Source organism: Caloenas nicobarica, chromosome 12, assembly GCF_036013445.1.
Source record: "Caloenas nicobarica isolate bCalNic1 chromosome 12, bCalNic1.hap1, whole genome shotgun sequence".
In the NCBI taxonomy this organism is placed as follows: Eukaryota; Metazoa; Chordata; class Aves; order Columbiformes; family Columbidae; genus Caloenas; species Caloenas nicobarica.
The window spans coordinates 4,892,574-4,906,862 of NC_088256.1; the positions used below are offsets into that span (position 1 = coordinate 4,892,574).

Genomic DNA, 14,289 nt, shown 5'->3' on the forward strand with positions numbered 1-14,289 from the left:
CACTCCACAGACAATATATTCCCCAGGACGAAGGGAGACACAGCTTAAAGTTACTTTTCTGTCTAATTTGCTTCCCACATTAAGTAATACCTTATTTTTATGAATTAAATGAACTCTAAAAAAAGAGAGTGAGTTGATTCCATACCCTAGTGCTGCAAAGACTCACTACAGAAGTAAAACGAGTTCTTTCAAGTTAGTAGAGAACTGAATGTCAGTTTTCTGCATAACTCTTAAAACTTCTTAACTACCAGACCGCTAGCTTAGAGGAGGGTGGGAATCTCTGTCTGATCAAGTGGAACAGAACAAATCTGAAATTCTTAAAACTTCAGCGAAAAATGTAAATTATTTTTGCCAAAACATCCATTTGTCAGAATCCATGTGCTGTTTTCCAAATACATTTTCATTAAAAGACACTACTGCATATTTGAGCTGAGACGAGGTGAGTTATGATAATATACAAACAAACACTGGGAGAAAAGTAGACTTCTGATTGGCAAACAATCATCTGAAGTGATTATTCATACTTTGGGCTAAAAGTGACTGTCGTTAAGAAGAATATATTCAGTAATTATATACAGAAATTAAATAGTCAGTGGTCAGATCTTGCACAGTTGAAGTGCGTATTAACTGGATATAACTCCCAAGATTGCTTGAAAACTGTGTTTATAGGTATAAAACAAAAAGAGGGAAAGGATTCACTTTATTAACAGTATATAGGGGATACCATTACTTTTTTATCTGATTTAGTGTTTCCTTAAGTAATAAATATAGATAAGAACAGCAAAAGTACAAGTTTAAATAAGAATTGCAGGGCTGTGATATGCCAGCAGTGCCTAGTGTACAGTTAATCAGAAAGCAGAAGGTAATATAAATTGTTTCTGACGTTATGGGACTATAATAACACTACATTTCCACCAGCCCCGTAGCTCTTGGAAGTATGTATCCTGAAGATACCACAAACTCAAGAAAAATGAAGACGTTTGTTCATGCTGACTGTTTCCACATTCGTGTCTTAGTTGTACAATTGTGATATATAGAGGTTATTACTGTAACAGTCCGTGTTCAGTTCTGATAAAAGTTGCTGCATGAATTTGCTTCCACTACCTAAAGTTGAATTACACTCCAGGAATGAAGTAATGGCTTTTATTTATCAACAAATTTCCTCTTCGACCCTGTTCCTATACAAATCTTGATCATCCTTCCACGTACTAGAACATATTCCAATCTGCCAGATCATATTATTCTGCCAAGATGTATTGGGTTAAATCCTAGTTCCGATGATAGGGGTAATAAACCTACCACACGTGTCTGTGGTTCCAGGATTTCACCTGTTAACTGTTCTTAGAAAAAATGAAAACAGATCAATGATTCAGGTAGTCTCCTATCCTGTCTCTAATGCTGACCAGTACAAAAACTTTCAGAGAATGTTAGACATACGGTGAACTCTCACCATGCATGAGCAAAACAGGTCTTTCTTGACACATCGAGGATCTACTTTTTGCCTTGAATTCTGAATATTAATCCCAACAGCTTTTTACTAGTTAGTCTAATGCATTTGCTCTGCTAATCACATAAAATTTGAAACTTTAAAAAACAATTATTTTTGCCAAAAATACTGTGTAGAAGACAGCTTTATGAATTAGCTATAAACTGCGTAGCAGAATATTTCTGTTAAACTGTCTCTCGTCTGCTGCCTTTTAATTTCATTTTATGTCTCTGTTATTGCATGGTAATGAAAGGTAAACAGGAGAACTTCAATAGCTTGTTCTGTGCCCACTCATAATCAAATCTTAACTAGATGTCCTTTTGACCCATTTTCTAAAATGTGTGAAGCTGTAATGTCTATATTCATTTTCCCTCTTTTGACACTGTACTTTCCCCTTGACTCCTTCTATCTGCAGTTTCATCTCTCTGAATCCCTTTTCATCTTTGCTTCTGTCTCTCCCCACTATCACTCTGTTAACTGTCTATTGTAGAATTAAAATTAGCTGATCAAAATGCTGACATCAACATAAAGTTCAGTTAATTGTGTCTCCTTTGTTTTTATGAAGAAATAACCGGGTTAAAACAAACAAACAAGAAGGCTGTAAGACACAATTGGTAATACCTTTAATGGAAATTATAACCTGATTTGGTTGGTATTGGGAGAAGCACAATGATTTCTAGAAACTTGCTGCCTGAGCTTCTCTCTTGCAATTAGAAATAGGAATGACAAAAGTGATGAAGTCAGCTTAGTGCAGTTAGGGTGAAACTTGAGCCACAGAATCCTGGTGTAGATTTTGCCATGACTTGATGCTAACACTATGGGTTTAGCCTAGTAACATCAGAAAGCTCAGTGAGAACACTGTGTCCCAAATCCCATACCATTTTTCTAATACGCTATTAGACATTACAATGAGAAAACATCAGCTAATTATAAATCATTACCTCCTCCTGCTCAGGTGGATAGTTCTCAGAATCCCCCAGTGTCCCAAAACACTATAAATCATCTAAACACGAAGCTCTGATTATCCTGGAAAATCTTGGTTGTGTTTAGTTAGGGAAGGTTTGGGAAAGCATCTGGTATGACCTTGGTTACCATGGAACTCATTAATTTGAGTCACTGAGCATCCCTAGCAAAGTATATCAACTATTTACATGGCATTAGTATCCACATAAAGCCAACTAATCTCTTACCATTTTGTCCGAGGACACACTGGGTTCAGTGTTAAGAAAGATAAACTGAGATGGGGTCTCTGGGTTTCTCCAAAATCTGCGTGGGATGGCTGCTGTACCATTTGTATCTGCAAATAGTACCCCGAGACTAATTGCCTAAGCAAAAAACAAAGTGCATCTTGAAAATGCCAATAATAATGATAACAACATGTATATTAGAGGCTTGAGGAGGAAAAATGTGGGTGATAATGAAAATTTATTTGTCTCGGCATAAATATATTTTGGATTATAACAACACTCTCCCTTTTGAGATGAGGCTGTGAAGCACCATTTTATTTCAGATGAGGCACCCGCCCTACCAGCTGTGTATAAAAATGAGATTCTGACACATGCCACCTTCATTCATGGCTATTTTATCTCTTTTCTTGTCCTAATATCTATAATGTTAAGCATAATTTCTTTCACAATTTTTTCAGTACATCATCAGCTGTCATGTAGGAGGTGGCAGTCAGCCTGGAGTACACAGCAGCAGGGACACAGAGAAGAACTTTGTGAGAGCAAGTGAACAGGAAGAAAGTAGGGCCACTAGGAAAGGACACAAAAAAGATGACAGCAGGACTTTGTGGAGAATGCCTTAGAAATGGGTTGCAGGCAGGTAAAATGGGCACAGATAAGTAGTTTGCAACCAGAAATTATTTGCCTATAGGAACATGCTCTTCACAACTATCTTGAATGTCTAAACTTCATGAACCTGGCTGTTGCTTTCAGTTCTGCTGTGCACACCAAAAGGACGTTCGAGAGAAAAGCGCTCTGCAGCGAAGCCGGGCTGCTGCTCATTATCCTAATCCTGGCTCTGAAACTTCCTGCCTAGGTGAGCTGGGCCTGTTGCTTTCCTTGTTTTTTAAGTTTCTACATCTGTAAGAGAATACAATCAAGCTTCATGGGGGTGTTTACAGGAATTCATAGGTAATATTTGTGGAGTGCTTTAGCTTGAAGAGTGCTATAAAGATGGACTTTATACCCCACCTATCACCACAGACAACCAGACAACTGCCATCTCAATCTAAACCGGGAACATTACCAGGCATCCCGTAGCCTGATCCTTACCCCTGCCTGAACTGGAATAGACTCCATCTTCTGGGCATGAATCTCATAAAGGAACACACAACATGTAGCAACCAATTCATGCATCTAGGAGTAAGCAGGAGTCGTACATATGCTGCTAGAGGCATGTGTCATGAATGCGATGTCCTGTTCTTCCCCTGTGCCTTTGGCTTACTTCAAGAGTAGTGGTTTGAATATCTGATGTTATTGATTAGCACATGTGCAGTAATCTGCCATCATCTTACATCTCAAGTGCTTACATGAAGCTAGGGCCAGTGGAACTGGTTGATTATTTTGCAAATGCAAAACCAACTGCTTTTGATATTATCTCTAACTCAACTGCACACAGACCCAAAGAACACCAGGGTCTTGGATTAAGAAAGGGAAAAAAAAAAAAAAAAGCAGAGGAGGACTAAGTGACCTGCTGAAATCACAGCAAAAGGAAACATTAAGTGAAGAAGTCTTCCCTGGGCTTATAAGATGGACTAGGTGACCTAATATATCTTTTCTGTCTCCATTTTGTGCAGTTTTGTGCGCCTCAAAGCAGCAAAAAAAAAAAAAGAAAAGAGCTGCAGGATCCATCTCGCGAGGTGTCAAGGAGACGGGAGCAAGATCAGCCCCTCAGAGAACCAACCTTCAAGCAGGAGCACAGTAGCTCCCTACGGATGTGCAGCCAGGGGCGTATGGAGCCGGGTGCTCAGCCCAGAGGTGGGTACCAGAGCGGGACACGGGGCGTCCCGCACCCACCCGCTGCCATCGTGTAGGCCATGCCTCGTGTTCCGTGCTGGGGACACGCCGCACCTGACCGAGATGTTCCCGCACAAGGCATGAAACAGGGAGACTTTGTTGGATTTCCTTCCCTTAGAGGAGGTTGGACAGGACCTAATATTCCCTTGTGCGGGATAAACTCGTCCTCAGTCTTTTGCCCACTTCACGCACTATGGGCGGATGGATGCGGGGGCTCCCCCCTCTGCCGGTAGCACGGGAGGAGGGCTGGGGAGAACGCGGGGGCTGGCAGGCCGCCCCCCTGGGGAAGTGCATGGTGCCTGCTGCCCTGGGGCCGTGCCCAGCGCCCCCTCCCTCCGCCAGCCCTGGCCCCCCGCCGCCCCCGCACCTCGGGCGCCGCTCTCCGCCCGCCGAGGGCCAGGCCCCAGCCCTCCCGGAGCCTCTCGCCCCCGGCCCCGAGGCGCCTCTGCCGCCTCTCGGCGCCCGCACCGCCCGCCTTCCCCGCCGCCGGGCGCGGGCAGGACCCCGGCCGCATCCCCCGCACCCCGCCCGCTCTCCCTCCCTCCTCTCCCGGCTCGGCTGGGCCCCCGCCCCTCCCCCGGCCGCAGCCCGGCGCACACACCGCACTCGCACCCGCACTCGCACACACGCCGAGGCGATGCGGCTTTAAAGGGGCCAGCTGCAGCCCCGGGCCGGCCCACGCGAGGCCGCCGAGCTGCCTCCCACCGCAGCCCCGAGCGCTGCCGCCGCGCCGGGGAGACGCCAGCGCCGGGCGGGCCGAGCCGAGCGGTTGCCAGCCCGCCTCACGCCAAGTTTGATCGATAACCCCCTCCCGGCCCGGGCGGAGCAGCCTCGCCGGCTCCGCTACCCACCATCTTTGGGGGAAGTCCCTGCGCTGGGGGGGGGCTGCTGGAGACGGGGGGAGAAAGGCAAGCTCGCAGCCAGTGAGCCCTCCCAGGCTGGGGTGAAGACAAGAGGAGAGGGATTTGGGGAAGAAAAAAGAAAAGAAAAAAAAACGGGAAGAAAGGAGGGGAACCATCCCCGCTACTACCTCCGCCAGCATCGCCACCACCATTGACACTACTCCGAGTCTCCAGTTGCGCCCATGCCTGTGCCGCCAGTTTCGTTTTAGGGGCTGAACCGCAGGGGCTGAAGAAAATGGGGCAGAACGCGCCCCGGACCCTCCTGCTGCTGCTGGCGGGGCTGCTGGGGGAGGCTCTGGCGGGGTTCCCCAACACCATCAGTATAGGTAAGTCCCCGCCGCGACCCCACGACCCGCTCCTGCCCCCCGCCAGCCCAGGGGAAGTTGTGCGGACGGGCAGCGGGGGGGCCCCGGCAGCTTTCGGGGCGAGCCCCGCTCTGGCTCCTTCCCGTTGTTGGCGAGCGAGAGGCAGAAGCGGTGCCCGGGCTGCTGGGGCGGCTGCGAGCGGTGCCCGGGCTGCTGGGGCGGCTGCGAGCGGTGCCCGGGCTGCTGCGCTGGCCGTGCGCCGGGGGATTCGGTCCGTGCTCCTGCGGAATCGCGCCCCGGAGCAGCGCATCCCGTGTAGCGAGTAACGTGAGAGAGTAAAGGCGTGAATGTGTAGCGACGTGCCCTAAACCTGGGGCCGAACGAGCCGTGAGGCTGGGGGCATGCGAGTGGAACTTGGTTTTTTTCCCCTGCCTTCCCCTCGGAGCGGCGCTCAGCCGTGCGTGTGCTCCAGCAGACCGTTTAAAACCGCACGTTTGCCACGCCGCACACATCCGTGTCCTTAGCACATAACTCCACAGAGACCTTGTTCGGGTAGTCTGGAGATGGTTTAGGAGCCACAGTTCCCCAATTTAGACAGTGTATGAGCATCCATGTAGCAGTGGCCTGCAGCTCCCAGTGACTCCCAGTAGCTCAGGGGGCACCGGAATGGGATGTGTGGCTTTAAAACCCTAACTCTGGACTTGGAGTATGTATTTCATGTACGAGCTCTGTCAGGATTATGTGCTCAGGCTCAGCATGCTCCTGTTCGTTCTTTCCTGAGATGTGCAGCGTGCAAATGTAACTTATTGCTGCTGTTTCTCCTCAAAATTCATTCTGAAATACCTTTTCCCTTTTTTTCTTTTTTTTTTTTTTCCATCCTAGGTGGACTTTTCATGAGGAACACTGTTCAGGAGCACAGTGCATTTCGATTTGCTGTGCAGTTATACAACACAAACCAAAATACCACAGAAAAGCCCTTCCACTTGAACTATCATGTAGATCACTTGGACTCTTCCAACAGTTTTTCAGTGACAAATGCCTGTAAGTAAATACATGCTTTTTTAAAAAAAAAAATGTATTTGTTATCTATCTTTACATTCAATTTCTTCCTGGTAGCCTAGAGTCCTTGTTCATACGATATAGTGCAACAAATGTGCGTACTGACATGAGGTTTAGTAGATCTGCAGCATTATATGGTTGAATAATACCTTAGGGAAAGTTCTCTCACTACTTGTTTTCACCCCTTTAGTTTTGTTTTCCAGAAAAACAACATGTTATTTATATAGCAGTGCTGTGTAGTTGTGATCAGTGAGTTGCTGCTGAAGTAACATCCCTCTTCTGTTGAGGCTACAAGCTAGCCTGTAAAACAGCATCATTTGCAAATAATACCATGTAGGAATAAAACAAAACCAGCAGTTTACAAGTGACCTTGAGGGAGCAAAGCCAGGGGGGCTTACTTGCCTCCTCTGCCCCAAAATACTGGGTTATTTTTTTACAGTGAAAGTCCTGTTAAAAGCTGAGGAGACTAAACTGACAAACACCATTAGCTGAGGGGAGAGAAAATGGAATCGGAACGCTCAGCATTATGAGAAATAGCTCTGCACAAGCAGTGTGTATGTACAATTTGAGTCTTTATTAACAGAAGAAGCGAAATAGAACTTTGAGTAGTGTTAATGTGGTGTTAAAAAACAAAATCTCATTCTGAAAGACTCGTGCGTGTTCTGCATTTAAAAAAGCAGTCCTTTACCAACAGTGGTTCCTGAATATGTGTTTTACTGATGTGTCCAAATTCAGTTTTATGCAGTTTTTATTGTAAACCTTGGAAGATGAATGGAGTTTTTCTTGGGAGGTAGTTGCATGCCCTTTGCAGTATACAGAAATACGTCTATACATGATCTAAAGGACCTCTGAATGCAATATACTAACTTTGTTAGGAACAGGATTCCTATTCATATGCTTATAGTATAACATATTCAAAGAGAAAGCATAGTACTAAAATAATGAAGTATTGAAGTACAGAAAACTAGTATCTCTTGCTGTAAAGCGGGTTTATATTTTGAATATCTTATTCCTTTAATTTTTTATTTGTTAGAGATAGGATAGTTCTTATAATCCTCTCCACGCTGTATAACCGGAAGGCTGGACAAGTAGATATTTTCTTCTTCTAGGATTTCAGGTATTTTCTGAGAAAGTTGATGGTTAGAAAATATACAATAAGGAAATATTTGGACAGATTTCGGATTGATATTCTAACATATCCCCCGTGTGACTGCTTCTTGCTAGTGCAGCATTACACTTTTTAAAGGGCTTTGAATGACAATCTTTAAAACTTTTGCAGGGGGTTAATTATGTAATATCCAATAAAAATATTAGGTAAAGTGGAAAAAATGGTAAATAAAAGCGTCTGTACTTTGCATCTTATTTTACTAATCCTATCCAGCCTCAAGAGCTCTTACAACAAACATCAGACTATTAATCCCTAATCAGTGTAATCCCTTCAAGAGGCTGTATCTCAGACATAGTTTCCTAAATATCAATTATATGGATTTAAACTAAATACATTAAACTGCTTGGGTGATTAATTATTAATTGTTTTTGAAAAGTTCTACCAGAACTTCTTTACAGATCCCACAACGACAAGTGAACCACACGCTTGTGCAGCGGCAGTCAATGTATTTTTTTCGTCACCGTGCTTCGTATCTTCTGACATCTGACGATTTTTGTCATTGCTTAGTGAAAGCTGTGGTGATTTTAGTAAGAGGAGATGGTTTTCTGTAGTATAGGGCTGCACGTTCTGACGCACATATTACCAGTGTAGTAAAACTGGGAAAACTTAAATCTCTGGAGAAACCGTAGACCAGAGAATACCAGCCTACGGTAACCTATTTAAAAATAGAAGATGTAAAGAAGGAAACAGAAGAAAGAAAATGAAAAGGTGACCTTGTCCATAGCTATGTCAACCATCTGGTAATACTGTTGTTGGGAAAAGAATACGGTGAGTCCAAGTCATAGGTCATATAGGTCTCAGTAGTTCAAAATGAAAAAAAAAAAAAAAGAACAGTTTCTCTTTTTGGATCTGGAAGCAATTATCTTTGAAAGTCAGAATGCTCATATGTACCAATGCATTAGGATGGACTAATAGCTCCTCATGCTACCTGGTAACATGTAAAACGTTCTGCCCTAAGTACCCTTAATCACATCCTCGCTTCCCACGGGGCTGACAGGTAATTGTGGGGTGCTGCTGTATCCATGAAGGAATTCTTTCCATAACATTTTTACTTCTCTTGGAGATAAGCATAAATTGTCTCCAGTGCTGTCACACAGCCGTTTGATCGATATTTGCAATTGGCAGGGATCCACAGCAGAGAAACCTGCAGTGACTCTGATGCCGTCACTGGAGAGGGAGCCTGGGGCTGACTTTGTGGTGGGATGGGTAAAGGAACCGAGGGGAAATCGGAGAAAGTAGCATGTGCAGCTTGAGCCTAGTGCCTGTGCTAGTCAGTATCCAAAATGTAGTACTTTTCTTTCTTCTTTGCTTTGATTTCTCTGATAGTGGCTGTAGTGAGTGTTCATGTGTGCAGGAATTGAAGGGGGCTCTGCTCAGGAGAGACTTATGTTCTTACTGTACAGCTGCACATCTTGCTTGGTGCAATCTGCTGCATTCCAGAGGCACGAGAAAAAAAAAATCTCTTCTGAAGTATCCTCACGAGCCAGAGATAAAAAGCCCACCTCTGGTAGGACTGATTTGGCGATAATCCCAATATGGGAACAAACTTGTTTAGAAGCAAAAGAAAATTCCTGCCGTTAAGCCCCTCCCTCTCGTTCCTTTTTCAGTTAAATGATGCATAATCTGATCCATGTACATGTATTCCCTGCTTCACTGCTAGCACTGAGCCCCTCTTTGTATATTTAATTTACATGCATGCATACAGTATTCATCCACTCTGTATTTATCTGCCTACCTATTTATTTAACAGAGAGAAAATGCAAACACAGATGAAAATTCCCGTGTATTTAAAGGCAAATTGAAGTTTATCAGTTGGCTCTGGGGGGTTTATTACATCTTTTAAAATATGCAGCTTTTTGCCCTCAGAAAAAGCAAAGGAAGAAAGTAAACTTGACCTGCGAATGAGTAAAATCAAGTAAAACATAGATGTTATATTTTCTTCCAAAATGCCTATGTAGGGAGTGAGCTGGCTTTTTCAGAATAATACAACAACTCAAATGTGTAAATTCATCACTGAAGTGTCTTTCATGCTTTTCTTATAACCTCTGATGAAGGATGTTAGTATTAATGTTGAATCATGCGTACGGTTCTGTAGATCATATTCCCTGGAAATAGCCGGCGTATGTCTTTCCGCTCTGCACTTGTAGTGCACTATACTAACACTGCTCCAGCCTCTGCAGTGTCAGCTCATTAGCACACAGATCTCATATTCCCTCTCTGCACTGTCATTGCAAAAAATTGCTGTTGTACACCTTTACAGCCAACAAACGTGCACTTGCATTGCGTACAGTTTTCAAGAAATACTTACTAAAGTAAACTCAACCTTATAAATAGTCTCCGTGGAATTTCTCAAAAGAAAGCATTAGCTTTCATTAAAATCTGTTGATCATGTAATGATAGTGATGGGATGCATACGGGTGAAAAGGGGCTGTGATTGCAGAATCTAATTAATCTACAGGCAGATTCCCTCTCTCAGCTAAACCTAACCTATCAGCTGCAAATTCTTGTCCTGTTAATTTTTCTGAGTGATTTCTCATAGGTCTTCTGAATGCAGAAGGCTTTTTATATTTTACCAAATGTTGATGTGTAGTGTTTTTTATCCACAGCCACTCGTTCTTTAAGAGACTAAAAAAAGAGGGAAGGTAGAATGACGTGCTTACCTTAAGTTGCTAAAATCCTGTAAGTGATTGGACACTTTCTTGAGGGGGTCTGATTTCAGAAAATTTTCTTTAGCATCCTTGCAGCGCATGTGTTTAATCTTTAACATTCAACTTGGAAGATTTTAATGGGAAAAGTGCCTGTTTCTTACTATGAGAACATTGCAGCAAATGATACCACAGGGGTAGTAGCAGACAATGCTTCCAGTTTAACTGCATTCCTCCCTTTCCTAAAGCACAGGTGCATATATATATGTATACTCACATGCATAGTCACTTGCACATGTGCACACACACACACACCTTTTCCTTAGGTGCTGCTCAGCATTTCTTCTTGCCAATGGGCAGATAATTTGCTTCCCTTGCATCTGTGTGCTCTTTGGCCAGCTGGCAAAGGAGGCTGATGCTGGAAGTGGTCAGCTCCCTTCTGCTGAAAGCATCAGCATGTCTCACTGACAGTCCTGCCAAGTTCGAGCTCTGTGCGGGTGGTTCTGTGAGTAGAGACCACGGGGTAGCTGTCTTACTCTCCCGATAAGGAATGCGCTGTGGTTTCTCCCAGCATTCTGTGGTAAAACACCTGGAAATGTGCTTTCTACACAACTCTGTTCGTTATAGATCAGCTGGCTTCAGTTAAGAGGTCAAAACTTTGGCAATATTGGGGTGTGTTGAAAGGTGAAGGGTGTGTTCCAGCTAAAGTTTGTTTCCACTTTGTGGCAGAGGAGATGGTTTGTCATGAAGCTGGATGTGATCTCCATGTTAGCAGAAGGAACCATGTTGCTTTCAAGTATATTATGTTATTTTAAAAATTAATGTTAAAATAAGCTGACTCTCCTTTCTCTCCTCCTCTGCTACATACATAGCATTTCCATATTTAGTTGTTAGGGTTCCATTTAACTCACACAGTAGAAATGGAAAAAACCTCACATAAATAGACACGTTTTTGAGAAACTCTGAATTCACCAAATGAGCGAAGAGTAAAGCGTGATGAAGAGTGCCATTTACGTGTTCAGTTCCTGAAAGGTTTTGTGCCAATGCAGGATGAAATTGTTCACTTTTCCTATATAGCACTGGGCCTGGAGGACCCACGAGACTATTGGCATGGCTTGGAGAGCAGCTGATTAACTACACATTCCAGTAAAATGTGCGGCAGCTGTACTTCATCTCCAGGAGGAAATGGAGATGCCATGGTGGGAAACAAGCGTGTGACGGTGGCTCTTAACAGCAACGGGAACCCACAGGTTTGTTGAAGGCTGGCTCGGGAGCTTGTCCAAGAGCCACAGAAAACAGTGGGTTTCTTTCCTCCGGGTTCGTGGTGTTCAGCGTCTGGGAGGTGGGAGGCCGTCCTACTGCCAGTGTGGGACTGTTATGCAAGAAGGTGTGAAATGAGGGAGCTGTATCCTTAATGATTCTTTATTGTCACCATCCAGCGATTTAACATTTTTCCATTTAAGGTACATGTTTTGTCATTACTGATTTTCGGGATGCTAATTTTGATTTAGTTAGAATACGTTAATTTTTAAAGCGGCAACAGTTTGGTTTCATAGTTTAGTTTCAAACCAAGCCAAACTGTATAATTGAAAACTCCCGTTGATTTGTTGTGAGGAAGATTTTTATGTTGAATTTGTGTTTGGCCTGTAAGTTGCAGCCCGAGATGAGTTCTTTCTGTGCTGCTGTAACGTGCAGATCACTGGGAGGCCATGGCCTCCTTTCTAAGGGAGCTCATGAGGCAGCCTAAAAACTCTGCCTGTTGTCGCCAGGTTTGCTATACAGGGGCTTGTACCTCCACTGGAACAATGTGGCAATCTAAAAATAGAAGTATAAAAATGATTGGTCTAGATCAAACCAGTTTCTATGAATCTGTGTGATGATCACTGCAGTGAAGCGATTTCCAGATTTCATTCACAGGGATTCTTTTTCTTCTAAATGTGTACGCATTATGTTTCCCGGCAGAGGTGTGCTTCCCTCCGTTATATCACCTACTTTATGTTCTTGTTGATCTTCAGAATATCAGATACTCTAGAAACCTCAAACTTGAAGTCATCATGGAGTTTTTCCTGTGCAGTCATCTGATGAGGACTCCGAAGCAGGCACTTGTGTTTGGCTGCTTGTAGTCGTTGCAGCGTGGACACTGGTGACTATCATCACAGTGATGTCCACAGGACGAGCTCTGGCCTGACTGTGTCGGGGAGTTTGGAGATATTTCTGTAGCACCAGAAATGCGGAGTTCGTTTGTCAGTGCATAGCTATATGTGAAACATTCAAAGGCAGCGCGTGCCTTTTTAGTTGATCTCACCAAGATGTAATTGTTAGGCGTAAAACTATCATATGTACACAGAGCAAGAGAGACACTGGTGATAACGTTTCTGCGTGAAGAGGAAGAGTGAATGTAGGAAGGAGTTAATGTCAGTGAATCCACCTAGCATATTCCTGCATATCCTCCTTCTGGTGTCTGAGGCACTGGGTCTGTTTTATCACCTTAACTGCTTCTGGAATAGCGAGTGGCAGCGTGCAGCCCTCGCACACATCTGCACAGGAGGCACAGGAGCCCTTGTGCACAAGGATCAACCCGCAGGGACCCCGCGCTGCCAATAACCTCCCCAGGCACTTGTAGAAAGGGTGAATTGCTCTCCTAGAATTGGATAACAGCCCAGCTGAGCACTCTTCTAATGGAGCGACCTGTCTGGTCACTTACGTGTAATTATTTTGCTAGACTATTTGGACATTTGGGATATACTGGAAGTTTTTTGTTTGTTGGTTTGGTTTTTTTTTCCGAATGCAATTTGCAACGTGTTCACTTTCAAATCGCTTACGAGTTAAGTGATTGCCTTTGGTTGCTTGGTTCTGCCCTTTTTTTGGGCTTGTATTTGTTGGAGTTTATTCAAATGAGATGTTTGAAATTCTGATCAAGAATTTAAAAAAACACATCAGGGCTGCATGGTGACTTCACTGTCTTGAGTCCTTTTTAATACAAGAACTGTCTTTAAAATGATGTGCAGATATCTGGGAAAGGTACATCCACTCTCTGATGGTATATAGTCCATGCATACTTACTTGGTTCCACGTATACGTTGTTATTTTCACACCTCTTTCTCCTGGACTGATGTGTGTAATGGTGCTTGCTGATTTCTGCATCAGTGGTTTTGTCATATGCGAACATCAAGTATTTGGGCCCAGCCCATGCGGTAGAGGGACAGAACTTGGGAAGTTGTGGAGTCTTCTGCTGGCTCTTATCATGCTTTGGAGTAAGTCAGTTTGTACTTTCGGTAGCACAGTTTTGCTATGTTTTATACAAGGGTAATACAATTTACCTGTATCGGGCAGGTATTGCAGGGCTGTTTGCAGTGAAAAACTTGGAGACCTTTGGCTAACAGTGCGTTTTTCATTTTATTAGTCAATTTTCCCCTTCCTTAAAAAAAATACACCAAAACACAGCCTACTCTTCATACTTCTGAAAAAGAAATTGGAATTAGCACTTAGTAATTTGCTGTCCTTGCCTGAAGACGATGTACATTCGCACTGATGGACCTAGGAGAACATGTGTCGCAGCTGTGCAGCAAACCAATCTATCACTTGACAAAGGAGAAATTTTCAGCTTTTTTACCTGAAATAAACAAAGCTGTTGAAAAGAAAGCAAGTTTGGTATTGGAAAGTTCTTTGTCTCCTGCACAGCCTGGATCTTTGTTGTAAGTGTG

The 14,289-nt window shown here is 43.8% G+C and overlaps 2 protein-coding genes across 3 annotated transcripts in view; both read left to right on the plus strand.

Moving 5' to 3' along the window:
- The first annotated feature begins 4,699 nt into the window (after positions 1-4,699).
- LOC135993678 (WW domain-binding protein 11-like) lies at positions 4,700-5,155 on the plus strand. Its single transcript, XM_065643685.1, has one exon. The coding sequence runs from the start codon at positions 4,700-4,702 to the stop codon at positions 5,153-5,155; it is 456 nt and encodes a 151-aa protein (XP_065499757.1).
- Positions 5,156-5,453: 298 nt separating this feature from the next.
- The window catches only part of GRIA3 (glutamate ionotropic receptor AMPA type subunit 3), a 145,978-nt gene continuing 137,142 nt past the window's right edge, over positions 5,454-14,289 (plus strand). The window contains exons 1-2 of one of the 2 annotated variants that reach the window (XM_065643717.1): positions 5,454-5,734; positions 6,596-6,754. In XM_065643717.1, the coding sequence (XP_065499789.1) occupies positions 5,644-5,734; positions 6,596-6,754 (250 nt within the window). In that variant the 5' untranslated portion in view covers positions 5,454-5,643. The remainder of the gene's footprint in view (positions 5,735-6,595; positions 6,755-14,289) is intronic. The other variant, XM_065643716.1, reaches the window with a different exon arrangement.